The sequence below is a fragment of the Anolis sagrei genome, chromosome 5, assembly GCF_037176765.1.
Source record: "Anolis sagrei isolate rAnoSag1 chromosome 5, rAnoSag1.mat, whole genome shotgun sequence".
NCBI classification, from domain to species: Eukaryota; Metazoa; Chordata; class Lepidosauria; order Squamata; family Dactyloidae; genus Anolis; species Anolis sagrei.
Window position 1 is genome coordinate 147,314,859 of NC_090025.1, and position 21,744 is coordinate 147,336,602.

Here is a 21,744-nt window from a genome sequence, read left to right on the forward strand (position 1 = left end):
TTGGGTAATAGGGTCCGCCCAGCGGGCAAAGTCGGGGATGAATTTGCGGTAATAATTGGCGAACCCCATGAATCTTTGGATGTCCTTTTTGCTCCCAGGGGATTTCCATTCCAACACCGCGGAGACTTTAGTGGGGTCCATGGAGATTCCCTCCGCCGAGATGCGGTGTCCCAGGAAGTCTACTTCCTCTAGGTCGAAAGCGCACTTCTCCAGCTTCGCGTACAGTCCATGATCCCTCAGGCGCTGAAGCACCGCACGCACCTGTTGAGTGTGGTCACGGGGATTCGTCGAGTAAATCAGGAAGTCGTCCAGGTAAATGACTAGAAAACGGTCTAAAAAATCGCGAAAGACGTCGTTGACGAAGTGCTGGAACGTGGCTGGAGCGTTGCAGAGCCCGAAACCCATAACTCTGTATTCAAAGCTCCCGAAACGGGTCTGGAAGGCTGTCTTCCACTCGTCCCCTTCCCGGATACGCACCAAATTATAAGCCCCCCTAAGGTCCAGTTTGGTGAAAATCCGAGCTCCTCGCAACCGGTTGAGTAACTCCGGGATGAGGGGAAGCGGATAGCGGTTCTTGATCGTGATGTTGTTCAATGCTCGATAGTCATTACAGAGTCTCAGCTCCCCTGACTTCTTCTTGACGAACAAAACTGGGGAGCCGGCCGGCGACTGCGAGGGACGAATGAACCCCTTATGTAGGTTGGTATCCAAAAACTCCCGGAGAGCTGCCAGCTCCGGTTCCGAGAGAGAATACAACCGCCCACGCGGAATCGGGGCGCCCGGAATCAAGTCAATAGCGCAGTCGTACGGACGGTGGGGGGGAAGTCTCTCCGCCTCCTTTTCGCTGAAAACGTCCCAGAAATCTTGGTATTTGGCGGGCAGCTGACCCGTAGTCTGTGCGGCAACCTCTGCGAGCCGACACTTCCGCTCCCCGCCGCAATGGTCTTTACAAAAGGCCGAAGTGAACCGTAACTGCTTCTGGGACCACCAAATGGTCGGGTTGTGCTTGGCCAGCCATGGGATTCCCAACACCACAGCGTGCGGAAGGTCCGTGACCAAAAAGGAGATCTCTTCCACATGGTCCCCGACCTTCATCTGCACGGGCGCCGTATAGCGAGCCACCGGCCCGGCTTTCAGCGAACGACCATCAAAGTTTTGTACATCCCGGGGAGGCCGGAGGTCTAAGCATTGTAATCCAAGGTGTTCCACAAACCGACTGTCCATGAAATTGTTAGTGGCCCCACAGTCGACCAAGGCGTGCACCGCCGTGGGAGTCTTTTGAGCTATACAAAACGAAACCAAGAGAAAGAACAGCACCCCAGTCGCGGGCTCTGGAAACGGGATGGAGACCGAGTCAGCGAGCCCAGCTAAACTCGGTCGTTGCCTTCCCCCGCCGGCTGTTCGGCCCATTGCTCACCCGAACTCTGGGCCGGGGGCGCCACGGCCTCCGCTGAACCAGAGGCCCCCGCCAGGCGAGGGGTCGTCTTCTTCTTTACGGGGCACTCCCGAGAAAAATGTCCACTGCCCCCACAATACCAACACAGGTTCAGCCGTTGTCTCCGCGCCTTTTCCGCCGCATCGATTTTGGGGCGCATGGAACCCAACTGCATGGGCTCCTCTGCGTCAGGCACCTGGGCTGGCGGCGGTCCCAGGCGACGTGGTACCCCTGCATCGGCCCCCCTTCGACCAACTGGCCGAGAGCCGGCAAGGATATGGCGTTGGGTAGTCATAGTCCCATCAACCCGGATACACAGGGACATCAACTCTTCCAAATCGGCTGGAACAGCGGAACGGGCCACCTCCAACTGCATCTCCTGGGTGAGCCCCGCCTTGAAAGCACTCATGTAGGCGGCATCATTCCAGGCAAGCTCCCGCTGCAAAACACGAAATTCTGAAATGTATTCGGCCAAATGTCCTTCTTTCTGCTTGAGAGCTCGCAACTTACGATCCGCCATCTCCCGGTGCACTTGGCCTCCCCATACTTTATGCAGTTCATCCATAAAAGCCTTGGCGGTGTTGCACACAGGGGAAGCAGCCTCACGTAACGCGGTGGCCCAGGAGAGGGCTGGGCCCTCCAACAGACTGTAGGCAAAGCCCACCTTGGCGGCTTCATCTGGGAACTCCGCTGCCCGCACTGTGAGATAGGCATCACACTGCCCCAGGAAGTCCTTGACCCGTTGGCTGTCTCCAGAGAACTTGTTAGGCAACGCCATGGGAGTCCTTAGCGGCTGGACCGGAGGGTTGGCTGCTGCTTGCCCTTGCATCGTTGCTATCTGCTGCTGAAGGGTCACCAGCTGTTGTTGCATCGCTTGAGCTTCAGCGGGATTCATAGTGGCTGGGAGAAGCAAGGACTTTGTTGGTGGTTAGTTCAAACTGTTGTGCCTCAGAATAGATTCACCTTGCTTTCTCTGACAAAACCAGCCAATCTTGAGAGGTAGGAAGTTTATTGAAACAATCAGAGTAAAAGCAGTAAAAATTCAGTGGTTACAAGGTAAAAAGTCCAATATAATCCTTTGAAGTTTAAGCAGAAGACATGAAGCAAAACAAGAAGCCCCAAAGCAGGAAGCAGCTTAAGGTTACATGAAGCAGGCCGTTGCTAAATCCCTAGCCCCGAACTGGGCTACTGCAAGCCATATTGCAACGTTGAACTAACACAGGATCCCTGTCCAGGCAGATTACTTATACGTTTCACAGCAAAACAGCAAACATCAAACAAGCCTTAACGAGCAGTTTTCCCACAGATGAGGTCAACACTTCTCTGCCAGCCGCGCACTCCTTCGCACCACCTGTCCTGCGCGGCCTTGCATCCCACCGACCGTCTGACCTTGCTTCCCAGCAACTGTCTTATCACCCACATTCCGATCTTGTGAAGACATTGAAGACACAGACCTGTCTCTAAATTGCCTGTCTCTAAATTCATGGGAAGAAAGCTGAGAGCCCACATCTGCACTATTCTCAATCCCATCTGCACGCTCCTCACTCCCATTCCCATCATTCCCATCAAGTTGGTGCTGAACCACAACACCTTGTGTCAGTCTGTAAAATACTGTTATTTATAACCTGGTGTTTATCTATTTATCAATCAATTGTGTATTGGGGGGGGGGGTGTAAAAAGATATGAAAGCTACAGCAGGTATCTATTCACTTCTGTCTTGCTATACAGATTGGAGTGGGTGGCAGGGGAGATGAGAACTAGAAAATTCAGAAATAAGATTGTATTCAATGAGGTTTGCTCCCAGGACAGACTACACAGGATTGTAGGCTAAAGCTGCTTTTCATGGAGTCCCAAGCAGTACATCAAATCTTAAAAATAGCATTTACTTTCATCCAAAATGAGTTTCAAAAAGAAATCTTCAAACAAATATTAACATGTGTTTGACAGAAGATGCAAGCTACTAGATGAGGTGAGCATATGGATCTTCCCTCCTTTTTGTTGGATATAGAAATAGGTTAAATACTATTTTTCAATTAAAGTGCAGGGACAAGGTGGAGAACCCAGGCCTCCTTTGATCTTTTTCTCTGTTGTGTTGCCAAGAGAAAAGAAAGTAAATCAAATGTTGAACTCTGGCTTGAGTGGACCTCCTTTGTTTGTTAGGTCAGCTCTTTTAGGGCGATGTGGAAGTGCATAGGGCTTTTGAATAGGCTTTCCACACACTTCTGCCTGAAATGGAGATGCAAGATAAACTATACTATAATTTCTGTTAAGTGAGAGTAAACAAATAAATTTGGAAGATGGCACTGTAGTCCCCAAGAATTATTGCTAACAAGAGACTTTTTAATTTCACAGAAATTGGTGAAGCATATTTCAGTGAAAACAGGAAAAGAAAAAGGGTTCAGCATTGCCATCTGTTGACAATGCTTTGGCTGGGCATCCCTGAATGGCAAGGGATTGGACTAGATGGCCCTTGTGATTTCTTCCAACTCTATAATTCTGTGGGACAGATATTGATGATTTAATTTAAACAGCATAGGCCAATTCTGAGATCACTTGATACTGTTTCTAAAGGATGCATGAATGGCATGATAAAAGTCTGGCTTTGGAACAGGGATGATGTTGGTTTCAGAAGAAATCATAAAATCTGTGCATAAATGGCTGCAGGTCCATCACACAAATCTAGCTCCAATGAAACTTCAGTAGTGGATGAATTATCCCTAGTGCTGTTATCAATTGCATAATTTTTCAAATTAGATTTCTTCTGGCAGTTATCCTTACCTCTCAAAAGATCCTTCCTTAAAAAGGAGGTAAGCAGCATAGGTTGGCAGCCTAGGGGGCAGCAGCCACATACGAGAAATAGAGGTGAATGAAACTGTCACAACATATACTTGACAATATGTACTTTTCATTCAGTTTACATAGTTGGAATGAACAGTAATCATAGGCCATACACTGACCATTTTGGTTGATGCGAATTTGAATCAGCATGCTGACTCATTGTATTATGTAGGAAATGCAATATTTTTCTTAAGTTACTATACAGTAGTGCATTTAATGATTTGCTACAAAATTTCATAGCAAAGAAAGCTATCTATTTTTAAATTATAAAGGGATATTGCCCATTTTAAAGTAAATCAAGAAAAGCCAAAGACTCCATCATTTTACTGTGGCTTTTATTTGTTTTGTGATATATCTTTTCCCTTTCTCCAATGGCACTACAGTGGTGTTGCCTTTAAGAGGTTCTTTCTATTTTTTAAGGATTTATCAGTTAAGATATGATCATTTTAAGCAGTTGTCTTCTGTGTTACCATTTATAATCTTTCACTTGAAATCATGGTGTTCAGCAGAAGTAGATGTGATTTTGAAGAAATCTCAACTTTTTTCATTGTAATTGGAAGCACATAAAACTGTATTTGTATAAATTCTGGTTTATGAGTTACAATCTCTGTTGCTTTGCATACCCAGGGGTGGTTTCCAGAGAGAGAGAGAAAGAAGAAAGAAATCCAGCAATTAGCATTTGACCCAGTACTAAATCTTCTAATCAAGATTCACTGCTGTACTCTTATATAGACCTATTTGTAACTCTGTGAAATCATACTTGCATGTCTCCAAGGGTCATACTGCTAAAGTAAGTTGAACTATTCTGCATCTGTACTAGGCTGTTAAACTGTCTCTTTCCTTTTCTCTTTTCAGTAAGCACAAATGGTTCCCCTCACCTGTTGTTTTGCTTGTAATTTTGTATGACTTAACTTGCAATCTTCTGTGTTGGAATTTCCAGTGACTGTAAGAATATCTGTTGGTGATAGCAGAGTTGATTGACTTCAAAGTATCCAACTGCTGCTGCTAAAGTTGGCCAAGACTGTTCATGACTACAACAGATGTTTCTGCTCCCTCTCCCCTTTTTAAAATAGGAATGGGAACCGTATGGAGTAATTTTCTGTACTATAGTCCAGAAATGAATGCCAGCACAACTGTGATTTTTGAAACTCTGAACCTAACCAATAGTAACAAAAACTGAACAGCATCAAAGAGCTCAGAGTCATTATCCTTGGAGAGAAAAGTCCATTTCTAGAACATGAAAGTATTAGCTTGTCACCTCCCCACTTCTTGGCACACAACCAGTAAATTTGTCTTCACTGTTAAGGTTTTTTTTTTTAAATAGTACTCCATAAATGGCTTTGTTGAAGGATTGAAGGTAGTTCTAGGAGCTTATACTTCATCTGCATTTGCCTTCCTATAAATATCTGTTCAAAATCATTTTGGGTCCATCAACATAAGGCACACTACTATTATAACAACATACACACAAGACCACACCAATAAAATGCAGGTTAAAATTCACAATTAAATATTGACTGGGTAGGCCTGCTGGAAGAGATAGGTCTTCAATCATGTCTTGAATTCTGACAGCTGATTTAGCTCAAATCTCTTTCAGCAAGTCATTGCACAGTCGTGGGGCAATGAAAATGTCCTCCAGGTGACAGCTGCCAATCAGTTTCTGGCAGTTTGAAGTAGACACTCTGAAGAGGATCTCACTGTCCTAGGGTGCCAATTGTATTGGAGAAGGCTGTCCTGTAGGTAACTTGGACCCAAACCATGTAAGTCTTTGACGATCTAAAGCAACACTTTGTCCGGAAACTAATTGGCAATCAGTGGAGTAACTTTACTAAAGGTGTAATATGTTCACCCCTAGATTTCTCAAGAACCAATATGCCAGCCATATACTGACCCAATATATTGGCATTTCTGAACTTTGAACAAAGGTAGCCTAACATATAGTCCATTGCAGTAGTCCAACCTTGAAGTTACTGGCATGTGAACTACCATCTTTAGGTCTTCTGTTTCTAGGAAGGGAGGGGGGGCAGTGGGCATCTACCTGGGCTGACATTTGGAGAGATAGACCTAGGAACATTTCCAAGGTGCAAATATAGTCTTTCAGGGGCAGTATAAACCCATCTAGAACTATTTGACACATCTCCAATGCTAGGTTAAAACCCTTAATGGCAAGTACCGCTGTCTTATCAGCATTCTAGAAAAAGAGGTTATTATGTAATCAAAAAGTCTGCACATATACTTCTTAGGTACAAATGTACATCTAATTTGATAGACTAGTGAAAAATAGAGAGAGTACATATCATGCAGGAACAATTGAAAAGTATGGATTACTTCACAGTTGTGAATATTTACTCTTTAAATGAGACCTTGAAATAAATAAAGGATTTTACCTTCCCCACTGAGACAGGAGAAGGGGAGCGCAGAGGGGGAAACATTGCGTACATACCCTAGCGACCTTGTCATGCAAGCAGATGTAGACAAAAGTAGCTTCAATTCACTTCACTTCTTAAAATACTACATTTGTATGTCTAAAAAACAAATTTAAACATGCCCTTAAATATGCTGTAAGCCTACAGACTTTATGGACAAGACATCTCTGAGAGGTAAACTGTATTATTTTTCCTTCATTAGAAATTGTTGAGATAAAAAAGAACTACAATAATCTAATTAATGGTACTGTTTTCTACATCTGCCTGATAAAACTATCTGGTGAGACCAACTACAAAAGGTGAGCGTGAATTAATTTGTTAAAGATTCAAACAAATCGTCCCCCACTACCTACCTGGCCCTACTTTCCCTTATCTTTTCCCTTGGTACATTCCCCTCTTCCTAGGTATACTCCCTCCCCCCTTCCCTCCCTTTCCTATCCACCCCCTTTGACCATCAAACTTGCTGTACCTCATCCACATGCCTTTGTAGTGATTTAATTATAGTTTTTAAAAAGATTATACTGTAAGAACCATGGGAACTAAAATTGTTTAAAAACTTGATAGCAATAACATTCTGGAAGTGCATGGAGCCTCTGGACTGATTCCAAACAGGACATAAGACTGGAAGTAACTATAGAAATGAACCATAGAGATAAATCCATAGAGAACATTATAGAGAAAACATAGAGCTTGAAATACTGCTTGAAATACAGAAAATGGGGAATCAACTAAAAAGGCTGTAAGCAACAGTGCATTAAAAGTGAAAATGGCCAGAGGAGACATATTTGGAAATTAGACATTTTTTTTAAAAAAAAGACAGCTTTACAGAAATGACTGCAATGTCATAACCAAGATTTAAAGACCAGAAAGACTAGAAAGAATCTACCAGGAGATGATCTCTTTCACAAAAGGAAAATCCAATGAGAGAAAATTTGACCCACTGAGAACTGTTACAGGTGGAATGAAAAATTTGGAAATGAAGATTGACAAGAATTACACAGGCTGAGGAATATTTAAATAAAGGTCAACAAGACACAAAGAAAGATATGCAGCATATGGAAGATACAATGAGTGGAATTTTGAAGAAGCAGGAACAGCAAAAACAGAAAATAAATTAATTGGAGATTCACAAAAGAAGATGCAAATGGCTTTCCGATGAGACTCAACATAACTCCAAGTGAGAAATATTCTTTGAGGTTAAGAAGAATACCATGCCTGAAGAGGGGTTAAATCAGCATGGAATGGTCTGATGAAGTGGTAATTTAAGAAGAGTGACAGCACTTACTGACTTTTTAAAAGAAGAGAAGAAAATAAAAACGTTGGGTTTTACATGACATTAAGAGATAATAACTGCTACAGAGATGTAAGATTAACAAGAAAAGAAAACAAACCCCCAATGCAGAAATACAGGACCCCCCCCCCCCACACACACACACAAACAAACACCAAACCCCACCAGTATTGTATTTTGGTCATGGGTCAGATTTGTGCCAAATTTTGTCTAAATCCATTGTTGGGAGGTACAGTGCTCTTTGGAAGTTGGTGGACTGCAACTCCCATCATCTTGGGACCACATCCTCAAACCTCACCAATATTTTCTGTTGGTCATGGGGGCGGGGGGTGTTGGTGTGGCAAATTTTGTCACGATCTGTTTTTGGCAGGAGTCACAGGGCTATCTGGATGTGACAGCCATCTTAAAAAATAAATAGATACATGCATGCACGCATACTTGCATACATATTTTCACTTTTATTATATGAATAGATAGATATTGATAGAGATGTATAGATTGATGATCATTTTTGTGAAATTCTTAAAAGCTCGGTGGGCCCAAAAAGCTGCAGCCAGACTGCTACTGGGCCTGGTTAGTGGGGTTGTACCATGCTCTTGTCTCAGCAGTGTTGCTATATATTTCTGGGCACAAATCATGATTTTTCTGACATAACTATTGTAAGAATGAGATGATGCTTCTCAACTACAGGTGATTATTATTGATTCTAACTTGAAATACACATTCTAACCAGATCCCAGAAGCATTTTAGTGAGAATATTATGCTTGAGAAATTGTTGCAAGATAGAAGACAACAAGTTTGGTAGAAAGGAAGAGACAAAATATAATAGAAACAAGAGATGCCAGGAAATGGAGCTGGAGAACAATGTTATTAACTAAAGAAGGGAAAGGCACTCTCTGGAAAGCCTTCAACAATACATTACTCTCTGGAAAACTTTTCAAATAAAACCTATATCTTCCCCTATGAGATAACATCTTAAAAAATAATGTATTTTTGGTCTCCAACCCCAGTAAAAATGAAATATACAGGTAAGCACTCAATCTAACAAATGCTGGGGGGGGGGGGGGGTCTGGGGGGCACTGAGTACATATTTCTAGATGTGTTGGGGTGTCAAAGTATTTTTGAATTTTGGGAAAAGATTGAAATGCTAGCTTTTATCTGCACCGGAAATGTGATGTGATGAAGTGCGCCGGGAATTTAATGTGTTGAAGTGTGCTATTGTCTGTGATAACCCATGCTCTAATTAAATACTATAGTACTGTGACATTGTTGTTTTTGTTGCAGAACTTTAACATGAAAAACTTTATCCAAAACTGCTAAAAATTCCAGATCACAAGATTACTGTATTTACTTGAGTCTAATGCACCAACTAATCTAATGTGCACCTCAATTTTCAAAACGCTAAAACCAAAAAAAGTATTTTCTGCTGAATGTAATGTGCAGTGGCAAAAAGTGTGCTGCTTGTAATTTGGCCAAAAAAGGTGTGTATTACTGTTGCTGCCTGCTTATAATTCCTTCATTATAAACAATTGTGTTACAACACCAAAACTTCCAGCAATTGAAAATAAAACTTTGGGGTGCATCTATGCTGTAGAATGAATCCACTTTAATTGCCTTTGTTCAATGTTATGGAATTCTGGGGGCTGCAGTTTGACAAGATTTTGAGCCTTCTGTGCTAAAGAATGCTGGTGCCTCACCAAACTATAAATCCCAGGATTGCATAGCAATGAGTCCTGGCCATTTAATTACAGGTGACACCCTTCAAAGAGGAGATCCACATGCAGCTCCTGAAGTACCTTCTCCTTTTGCTTTGGTTCAGCACTAACATTACAGTATGTGAATCCCAATTTTGCACACCCCAATTTTGACAAGGTCACTTAGCCAAAAGAGGTGAGCATTAGATTTGAGTAAATATGCAGTAGTTTTTTTTAATCTATAGTATCTGTTTAATATCTGCTAAAGGGAGCTAGCGGATGCAGCTCAGGAAATACTTGAAGCAAATCACACAGAATAAATTAGACTTGACAAAATTCCACAAAGGTCAAGTGACACTAAGTGTGTCACTGTTTTAGCAACTGTGTTTGTGTGTTTTGTGAGAATGATTAGAATTTGTTCAGAGTTTCCAGATCAATATAATGTGTCTTTGAAATCATATTCAAAAGTCTGGGTCGCTTTTTTGCTGATTCTTCATTTTATGTTCCATTCCTTCTTTAGTTCTGAAACTTCCAGCTTATAAACCTGAGCAAAAATTATGCATATCCATTCACAGCCTGCCTTTTGACCAGCTCTTTTATGGATATTGTTCAGCTGGTTTGATCGTGCCTATTTTTCTAGCCACGCAGCTGACTTACAGATGGCCACCATCTTCTTCATTCTTGTCATGCAGCTATTAATTCTAACATTAAAGCTGCCTAGTTCCCACAATTTCCTTCACAAGACCAAATTTGGAGACTTTCATGCCCTGGCCAGTTGATCGTTTCCTTATGCCGTTGGGAAGAGGGCGCCACGCCCTTGGTTGGTTTTGTGGAGGCATGCTAAATTGAAGATCAAATATGTGTTGCAACATCCTGGAAGTCTCTTTATGCATGAGGCAAATGGTCAGATGTATAAACTAGACCAGACACTTAAGTTCCTAAAAGCTTGGCAGTAATACATAATATGCAGTATAAACAAAAGAAATTTACAAGCAATGTGTTTGTGTTCATCATTCAGTTTGATGAACTAAATGCAATCTTAGTGCTACTTAGATTAAAACCATTGAAATTGGTGGCATTTCAGATAAATGGTGGCTAACAAATAACAATTTGTATGTAATAATGTGAAGGCAGGTCAGTGCAGGAAGTGGACAAGAAGAAATGTGGTGTTTGAGGAAAGTTCTATAGATACTATGGGCGGCCAAAAAAAGAAATAAATGAATCCAGCACCAGGCCTCAACTCTCACTAGAAGCTTAAAAGACTAAACTGAGGCTGTTATAATTTAGACATTCAAGAGGTGATGTGACTCACTGGAAAATACTATAATCCCTAGCAAAGTGAAAGACAAGATGAAAAGAGGACCACATGAAAGGAGGATTGACTAAAAAAAAAAAAGTTCAACAAGTGCCATGCACTTCAATTACACTTATGTAAGTGGTTCTAATCTTATATTTAGCCCATTTCTATTTATCAGGCATTCCTAATTCTCAAGTTCCTTTATAATATTCATTCTCCTTACAGCCTTCATAATAGGTCAACACTTTCCTCATGAAGAACTGAGACTTAGAGACAGTGACATTAACAAGACAATTATTGAATCCTGAAATCCAAGATTATCCCAGGTCTTTATTCAGTTGTGCATTCTCCTGGTCAATAACTGAGGTGAACTAAATACCCTAAAGTAGTGGTTCTCAACCTATGGGTCCTCAGGTGTCTTGGCCGACAACTCCCAGAAATCCCAGCCAGTTTAACAGCTGTTAGGATTTCTGGGAGTTTAAGGCTAAAACATCTGGGGACCCACAGATTGAGAACCTCTGCCCTAAAGGCACCTGATCCTATATGATCTTGGAATCTAAGCTGAGTCAGCTTGGTGAGTACTTAGATGGAAGTCTGCCCATGAAAACTGTGTGCTATGGGTTATTTTACAGGAAGAAACTGGCAAAACAGCCTCTGAATATTCCTTGTTCCCCCCAAAAAACCTATACAATGTATGTGGTCACCATAAGTTGTCAGGATTCCTGAAGGATCATACATACTTGGGATGCAATTCTTCATAAAGTTTCTCCTTCAAAGTAGTGATGAAAGTAGTAGGGCTGGAGGTTTAGCACAGCTGGTAAATCATCAGCAATTATAAGATATCACAACCAAAAAGGTTGCAAGTTCGAAGCCCTGGGTTGGCGTGAGCAGCCAACTGTCAGCCCTATCTCATTGTTTACCTAAGCAGTGCGAAAACAGCTTTAGCTGTGATTAGAGAAATTAGGTACCGCTAAAAAAGCGGGGGAGGTGTTTTGCGATGCCATAAAAAAAGAAGATCAGAGAATGCTAGGCGACCAAAAGAAAGGTGGAAGTCCTGACGGCTCTTCGTCATAGAGGATGGAGCAACAGCACCCCCTGGACTCAAGCCCAACCTTCCATGGCACCTCCTGTTCTGTTCTGTCTGTGTATTGTCTATACAAAGCGGCATTTAATGTTTGCCGTGTATGTGTACTGTGATCCGCCCTGAATCCCCTTCGGGATGAGAAGGGCAGAATATAAATAAAGTGTTGTTATTATTATTATGAATAAGTTAAACAATTTTCTTTCCACTGCTAAAAAATTCTTTGAAAACCATGCAGCTTTTAAAGGTTATTAATGGTTTAGCATTTATTCTCCACAAAATTCTCAGGTAGTTGTCTTGTGCCAAAAACATTTTTTCTGCACAGAATGTTTTTTAAAAATATTTTCTGCATAACAAAAATAACATTTAAGTACAGAAATATACATTCCTGTCAGAAAATGTTGTTTGCTATTCAAAATAATCATGCTTCAGTCTGGTTTTGTAGGAGAGATGGGTTGTTCTAGGAGAGATTTCAATTGAGTTAGTGGGATTACTCAATAGTATTAAATTTTAAATGGAAAGAGCATTACATTTATAATGGTTCTTGTCCTACTTGAACATTAATTCTTTCATATCTTTTTGTCTGGAAATCAGAGTTTTACATATTGTAGATGAACAGTGGATGAAACATGGCATTCATTTTGGAATGTGCAACTCACAGTGTATTTGCAAATTCCAAGATAAACAGGATACTTCTGAAAATTATCAGGAGAAAATCTTAAAATGATGCATATATGTTTGCTTCCCTTAGCATTTTATATGAATTGATTTATTTCAGCAAATACATATGCATAATCAATACACAAATCAGAATCTGTTACTTTATCTGTGAATTTAATCTGATTTCATGGGAAGAAAAGGGAATGAAATAATGTAATTTATGGCTGTCAGCAATGAAAAATAGTTGGGAATGGGACAAACAGCTTCATTGCAATGATTGTTTCCGGCTAAAAACACTTCTAACAGCTGCTTGCTTTGGCGATCACTTGGATTCATTTTTTTCTCTCTTTCAAAATGATTTTTAAAAGATGTGGGGTGGTTATTTATATAGTCAGGAAAAGGTCTGTTTCCAGTGTTGGACTCAGCTCTCTCCAACTGAGGATGTTTCTTTCTTCTGATCTCCTCTCTTTCTGCTAATGGATAGCAAATTAAGGGTGTAAGGAAACAAAACAGAAAATTTATGAGCTCTTTAATCCCAGACAGACGGCTTTGTGGCAGTTACCTTCAAGGAAAGTTCACGCCCCAAGGAGAGTTTAGTCTTACACAGCCACTGACTCACTCAGTACTGTTTGTGCAGGAGAGCAAAGAACAGGGATGAACAAAAAGACTTGCCTCTTTGTGAAAATTCGTTATATTGTTTTTACAATTTTCAAAAGATGACTGTAACTTTTATTTAAAGCATTCATTTTGGAATCTGCTGAAGCTTACGTCTACTCAGCTGAGGTTCAGAGAAGCAATTTTCTTTCATTTTTTTTGGGCAGAAAGTGGAGACCTTTACAGAAGCCATGCCTGTCTTTGGTGTTGCCTCAAAGCTAAGGCAGCCACCTATGGGTTCAAAGCCTGTTCATACAGCCCATCCAATACCAAATCTTGGCACGAGCAGGTCACAGCAATATTCATCAAAGTCTCTGGAGCTTCCTAGGGCAGAGAGCTCAATGCTTTCCTGTCAGTTTGCATTAAACTCAGCCTGTGATTTTGGAGAAATCAAAGCACTCCAAGGAAAAACCAAGGAGACAGAGGATAGCAAGGTTAGTTCTGAACTTTACCTGCAGAGATGAACTTTGGAGAAAGTGACCTACTTATACTTGATGTTTGTCTAATATTGTGTTGGGTGTGAGAAGTGTATATGCAATACACACAGTGAGCTAGATGGGAGGTGGTAAATGATCTTTTTTTTATTTAGTAATGTCTTGAATCTCATGCAGAGCCTCAGATAAGCAGAGCTGTGAAATGACAGTGGTTAAGGAAATATTGACATTTGGCTGATGTGTGTACTGTATTTTAAGAAACACAGAGTTCCCACGCTCACCCTGGTTCCCGGAGGGAAGTGCTTCCAGACTGAAAAACAACAACAAACACTCTTGATATTTTTTCTGTTTCTGAGCCTGTATAGCTAGATATTTTCTAGAAACCAGAAAATATAGATATTCTATAAAGAATTTACTAGTGAGACAGTATAGTCTTTTTCAGCCTTTGTTTCTGGTGGATTTTTTGATCATTGATATTTATACTTAAGTACCTTTTATATAGCAATATAATTTTGATATCAGAAAAAAAGCATTTACTTTACTGGGGATCTTAAATATTTCACAAGTCCTTTTGAATATTAAAACCAGGGTATTATACCTTATAGCATGCATCCTAATTTTTTTACTAGTTTAAGATATTTAGAAAGACGTATTTGTTTTAATTTTTTCTAAAAGTCCTTTGTAGGGATATCAGGTGTTGTAGGTTATATTTCAGAGGAAGTAACTAGCAAAACTTCCCCTGGGTATTTATTGCCAAAGAAAATCTTATGAAATTCATAAGGTTGCCTTTTAGTTGACAGAAGACCCTACACACATTGCAGTTCATTCAAATGATATACAAGACAGTGTTGTATAGTGGTTTGACATTGAGATGAAAACTCTAGAAACCAAGGTTCAAATCCTTACTTATCCATGGAAGCTTACTGAATGGCCTTGGGAAGTTATACTCTCTCAGCCTCAGAGGAAGGCAAAGAGAAACCTCCTTACAAGGAAAGCCCCGTGATAGGTTCATGTTATGTCACCATAAGTAGGAAATATCTTGTAGGCACAGAACAACAAACAAAAATGCAATAAAGCAACTGGCCAGTTAAAAATAGTTTTGTTTCATTGCCACTATTTGAATTTCAGCTAATGATATAAGGTGAGGGACGTGTTAGTTAATAACAATGGCTTGTGAAAGTAGGATGTCCATTGAGACTTGAAAGGATCACTTATGAATGGGGCAATAGTTCTGGGATTTTTTACTTGCTTGGGTAAAAGCCTTGGTGTAACAGGTTCACAACTATTTTCCTTCTCCACTGCTCCACATTAATATCTTTTTTTATTGAATAAGAAGAACTGCGTGTTTTCCTCAGCAAACATTTTGATGGAGTCAAAACCTTTGGCTGGAGTGCATGTGCAGAATCTTAGTTATGATGGAACCCTGTGTACTTTTTAATAAATGAAAAGGATAAAGAATGTTTTCTTTAATATAATATCTTCCCAGGTTACTATGAGGAAGCAGGTTTTTTAAATGTTATCACTTGTCAAGAGCATTGCTTTGAAAAAGGAGATCCCAGGTTTCTCACTTTTAAAAAAGCTGAACACAAGCAGTTTCATTTTTATTGTTAATCATTCTAGAAAATATTTCCACCTAAGGCACTATTGAAAATGATGGGAGCATCCTAAATGCTTATACATTCTTCTGTATGGGATGGGATGTTAACATTTTCTGAACTGTGCTCACAGTCTGTTCCTTACTGTGATGATGGAGACTTTGGCATATGTTCTTTTCGGTTTACTCTGACATAACCAAAGGTTACATTAGCGTCACTATTTTTTCATATTTATTCATGTTGTGAAAGGAGGTATTGAGTTCCTCCTTCAGGAATGGTTGCCCATGAGTTGCTATGTAATGATATACCACTCCCACCCCTCATTTCAATAACCATTGGCCAGGATGTAAGACTTTCCTTATGCCATTATCCAAGTGGCAGTTGTCACCTTCCCAGACCTCTTACATACATGTGATATGGAACTTTGCATTTTACCAACATCTAAACACTGAGAAGCTGTGTTTGCAACCTTTGCACATATCTCTGGCTCTCACAGCATTTGATTACAAAGCTTATGGAGTGCTATGAAGCAGGACTGATACATAAGGCAATTTACAGAGTTCAAGGGTACAATTCAAGTTTAGAGCATTTACTTTTTTGGACATTCACTCCCATATGCCTCAAGCCTGTATGGTCATGGCCAATCTAGCTTTATTTTTCTGGATATGGGAGTTTTAGTCCAATAGATACTTTCCTAAGGTCAAAGTGCATTGTTGTTCAGCACCATGTACTAATTCCAATGAAGCTTTTTATGAACCATTGAAATCACCATGGTTTTCTGTCCTGTTGACTGCTTTTCTGCATCACTTCATTTTGTAGTCCCTTTGATAGGCAATTTTCTAGACCAGTGGTTGTCTATCTTTGGTTCTTCGGGCGTTTTGGACTTCAACTCTTACAATTCCTAACAGCTGGTAAGCTGGCTAGGATTTCTGTGAATTGAAGTCCAAAACATCTTAAGGACCAAAGTTTGAGAATCATTGTCCTCGACTATGGTTTGAGTGGGGTTCAAAGGTGTGTTCCTGTTCACAGAAGATTGTCTTCCATCAATTGAATGGAGATGTGCTCACAGTTTTCTCAAGTAGAACAGGGAGGAAAGCTCTTCAAACTTCTGGAATTCTTTAGGAGAAATCCAAGAGTGCCCAATTCCATTGGTGGAATTTTGCTTCTTGAAGCCTGAATGCCACTTCCATATCCTCAGATGCCTTTCTTATGTGCAACTTGTATTGAGCAGCAACTAACATTGTTGACTGAGATTAGACCTTATATATTTTTGAGGTGACAAATTGTTGGGTTGCAGATCAATAAACCAATCCTCTTAAGTTAATTTGTTGTCTCAAGCACATTGATTTGATGTAATTTCTACTGAAATCCAAAGGGCTTCTACATAAAGAAGGTTAAAGACTGATGTGTCATCTTCTTGATTTTAATGAAACTCTAGCTCAATTGATACAATGGTTCTAAATCAGCCAAATTTAAGTACTTTGGCTGATCTCTATTATAGCTTGTTATGTTAGGTTGCAATTATGCATAAAATATCAGCTTTTTCCTGTGGCTAAATAGTCTTTTCCAAAAGGAAATTGATGGCTTTTGTGCTAAAGTAGCAGTTTTGGCTTTCAGCATTGCACAGTGTTTGTGCCTGCTTTTCAAATAGTTGATTTACACAATAGCTTCAACTGTTACAAACATATATTGCTTCTATATGTTTAGTGAGAGTTTTGTGGTAAAGATCTTTTATAAGTCCCTGAAACAAGTTTAAATCTGAAGTGTGGACAGAGTAAAATATGATTGCTTCTTTTTGCCTTGCAAGAAGAATAAATGGACATTTAAATTATGTTGCCTAGAGTGGGTATGGGGAACACATGGCTAGCATGGTCAATCATTGGGGATTTGGGGAGTCGTTCAGAACTTGTCACATAACATGAGAGATCTTCATTGGATCTTATTGGTAATCCCAGCTAGGATAAAGCAATTAAATAATTGGATTATACATAAATATTAATTTATCATTCAGTAAGCAAGTCAGTGGATGACCAAGTGGATTCAGACACTTGTATTTGGATTTTTACCCACAGATATGTGTTTAGGGAGATCCCAAGTTCAGAACTCCAGACATAAACTAATGGTCATTTTGTATTTTGTGAATTGAGCCTTGCCATTAGGTTTATATTTCAGCTTATCAGAAACAGATATGTATTCTGCATCATTGCTCCTCAAAGCTTAAGTTATATTTCTAGGTAAATTTCTTAGGTATTAGCAAATGTATTAAACACATGGTATTCCTAGTGTATATTTTTATACCTTTAGGAATGTTTCCAGTGACACAGATCAGATAAAAATTCTTTCACTCAAAGTGTAATGAATACCTTGTCAGAATTTCCAAAGGCAAGGAAAATCTGCTTGTGTTTGGGCAATTATGGAATATAATTGGGTATGTGGGAACTCTCATATTTGAGGAAAAATGATGACTCTATCTGTTAAAGATAAATGGAAAATCTGAATTAATCATCTGGTTTACATTTATATTTGGCTGCTGCTTTCAGATTTTAGTTTGGCTTTTAAAGTGAATTAGAAATGCAACTCTAGAAATCGTATAGTTGTTAACCTTTCCTATCAGAAAGGTATTATGACTGACATGTAGGAAACCAGTGGTGCATTCTAAATATAGCCTCAAAGTGCTCTGAATTCCAAGATAAATTTGTATTTTCCACATGTCAGTGCATGCAGTACAGGTTGTTTTGGTTTTGCCACCCAGCTGCTTCCTCTGTGGCCTTTGTGTATCACCCTTCTTATTTTTTGGAGACTTTTGACACCTTTGTTGGCTCCCAGACGTTTGTATACTGCCAAGTCTGACTTGGAATGCAGCTGCATAAATCAGTTCATGACTCTCCAGATCCTTCTTCCTAACTTGGAACTGCTGTGTTTGCGCTTTGTTTTAAGTTCCCAAACAATATGCTGAATAGCTGGGGGTGGTGGTGGTGATTGTGATAAATCTTAAGGACTCACATTAGCTAAAGATATACATTAAAATCAGTTAAAATTTGTAATTTCAGATTTGTAAGTCACATGTGTGCAAACTTCTGGGAAATGAAAGGAAAAGTAATCTAGGCAATCGCCAATAGGAATATCATTTTTTATATTTGAATATTCCCAAAGCTTATACAAATAAAGATTTTTAACTGTGGTCTGAAATACAAGGGTGGACAACTAATGGATCTTTAATAGAAGGAAGTTCTGTAACAGCACTCTAGGGTATGACATACAGAGGTTTATAATATTTAAATTAGTTAAATAATTTAATAGTCTTAAATGCATCAACATGTTTCAGATGAAGAAAATGAAAATGTATAAATTGTAAAAAAAAAAAAAAAAGGTATTGTCGAAGGCTTTTATGGCCGGAATCACTGGGTTGTTGTAGGTTTTTTTGGGCTATATGGCCATGGTCTAGAGGCATTATCTCCTGACGTTTCGCCTGCATCTATGGCAAGCATCCTCAGAGGTCTTGGAACAGTTTTTCCCCGTAGGGAAGTTCAGTGGACATCTCTACGGGAAGAAACTGTTCCAAGACCTCTGAGGATGCTTGCCATAGATGCAGGTGAAACGTCAGGAGATAATGCCTCTAGACCATGGCCATATAGCCTGAAAAAACCTACAACAACCCTGTAAAAAATGTTTACCAAAAACTCACAACAGTTAAAAGACGCAATTGGAAATAACAAAAGTTAGCCAGAGATACAAATATTGTAAAGGCCCCAATATAATATTATCATAATCAATCCATGGTGTATTTCCATAGGAATCCATTTTGAAGGGTGGAATAGAGACATACCTATTATAATTGGCAAACATAATACAGATGTCCTAGTAGTTATCATGGGTTTGAGCATTTCTCATCACCTTAACTTCTGTGAAGTTTTCCATCAGTGGAAAGATTCTGGAAGCTATTTCAACTAAAATTATTTGACCCATTTTTCAGGCCACTGCCATTTCTATCCTGTCAAAATTGCAGCACCAAGTTAGTATTCTATATTGCATTTTACTGCTATGTCCAAAATAAGCAGAGCATAATTTTATTTCTGGAACATTATGTTTTGGTTGTTTGCTAATACGTTTGGACCAGAATTGCCACATGCTGTTATGCGTGTACGTTTTCAGTTGACTATATTCTATCCAATACTGAGTACTTGAAATATTGTTGATATAACTTAACCACAATGAAAATAAATATCACCTTTGAAATAATTAAAGCAGTGTTCCCTGGTTTTGGAAGATACGTACAAACTTCATTTTCTAGTAATTTCTTTCATTTCTTCTAGATTATTGTAGTGAATGTATAATAAAACACTATATATTTTAGAAACTAAAACTATAGGATTAGCTTGCATCTGAATAATTAAACTCAAAATTATTTAATGTTTTTTCTCCTGTATTATAACTTCTGGGACAGATAAGAAATGAGATATTGTGAATCTGAACGATTATTATTTTTTATGATTTACATCCCATGTAAATCCATAAAAGATAGTTGTCCAAAGATAGTTGTCCAAACTATATAAAAGATAGTTGTCCAAATATCAGTCTTCTCTATGTGGAAATCAGAGTGCTGTAATGTTAGACATTAGGATGGTAAAAAAGAGTTTAACACAACCACTTCTGATATTCATCTTTTACTACTTCATCACACTAGAGAATAAATCCACTTGAAATCTGGTTTCTGCCTCCTGCAGAATTCTGGGGTTTATAGTTTAGTGAGGCTGTTAAAGGCTCCTCCTTAAACTACAAATCCCAGAATTCTGCAGGAGGCAGAAACTGGATTTAAAGTGGATTCATTCTGTAGTGTGATGATGTAATCTGAGTTAATAAACAATTTGGCAAATTTTGGCCATTAAAAGTCCATTGACTACAGTATTCTTTCTCCTCTCTTCTCTGAAGAGAGGAGGTAATAGTTGGATGAACCATTTTGAATTTCCCACCACCTCTTCACATTGCCTTCTAAGCATTAATGTTTCTATCTCTGCATGCCAAACTGATTTTCTCATAATCATATTTTCTTTCTTCATGTTTAGCTCTACATAGCCACACAGTGGCCAAGCTTTGCTAGCTGTCTGAGCTTCATATTGGCACAGAGCAGCATGGCTTTGCTTATTTCTCTTTTGTGACCAGAGTAGCTGGTGCTATTGTTCCTAACAACCAGGTCCTTTCAATGAATTTTACAGTACTGTGATGGTTTTTTAAGTTGTTAAGAAATGTTTTTATTGGAATGGTCAAATTTGTTGAAAGATTGCATAACATATTGAAATTCTCAGTGAAAGAATTCACAATGTTTTGTCTGGTATGTACAAGTACATAATTCCCCTGTGTGAAGCACACAGATTTCTTGTGGCTCTTATGCAAGCACTGTATAAACGGAGTTTAGAGAACTTGGAAAATAAGCCAGTCAAATCAAAGGCAACCTAATCCTGAAGTGGTTAAGCAGGATCATATAGTCTGTGGGTACAAAAGGCTGAAGAACTGCCAACTAATAACCATGTCTGCTGCCTGAATGTATAAAACATGAGAAATGCTGACCAAGTTGAAAATCATATCAGTGTTTATCTGCCTCGGAGAGAGATTTTCAATATTTTGTATCTTCTGTTCTACCAGAGAACCTGGGTCCCACCATGACAGAAATAAAGTCCACTTATTCTGAGAAGCACATGTATGACTTTATCATATGAACTAGGCAAATAGTCCTGCTTCTCTTGGCTTTGCTGTAGAACAGAGAAGCAGAAGGATGAATCCATTCCCAGCGTACTGCTCCCTTGTGAAGATGCTTCCCTGTTGCCCACATGGCGAGGGTCCATGATGACTCCATTGGAGGCAGCACAACACAGACAGGCTCCCATGTTGGGAGAGAAACATTGTACGAAGCTTCCACTTCTGTTGTGGGCAGGGCCTCTGCCATCCAATGTTGTGGAATGGACAGCATGCCCATCCATCACTGGACTGGTGGGGAAGTGTCCTGAGACGGTCCCCAAACCCTGTCTGATGAGGTCCTTACATGTGACACCCCATTATTATCTTTATCATTTACAGTGTGTTTAAAGTACAAAAACATTGCAACCTTAATGTGGGGAGAGAGATTCAATTTGTTGTTTCAAAATGTGATGACATTATTAATAATGTCCATCACATTAATAATGTCATTACATTATTGTTATGAAAACCCTGTGCTTGATCTACTGGCTCAGAACTGCTGGTCTGGAAGATTACTTGAATAACTGTTAAACTTGCAAAGTTTTTAAAAGTAGCATCAGGGTTCAAAATAGTTGATTCTGGCATCTAATAATATAGATGGAGGT

At 39.5% G+C, this 21,744-nt stretch overlaps 1 protein-coding gene across 16 annotated transcripts in view; it reads left to right on the plus strand.

The window, feature by feature from the left end:
- Positions 1 to 21,744, plus strand: part of NAV3 (neuron navigator 3) — a 619,870-nt gene that overhangs the window by 307,045 nt on the left and 291,081 nt on the right. For 11 of the 16 annotated variants that reach the window (XM_060777411.2, XM_060777413.2, XM_067469105.1 and 8 more), the window contains exon 1: positions 13,165 to 13,811. The exons of 3 other annotated variants lie outside the window; for them this stretch is intronic. In XM_060777411.2, the coding sequence (XP_060633394.2) occupies positions 13,569 to 13,811 (243 nt within the window). In that variant the 5' untranslated portion in view covers positions 13,165 to 13,568. Of the gene's footprint in view, positions 1 to 13,164; positions 13,812 to 21,744 lie in introns of those variants that run through there. 2 more of the 16 variants (XM_060777417.2, XM_067469110.1) reach the window with 1 other exon arrangement.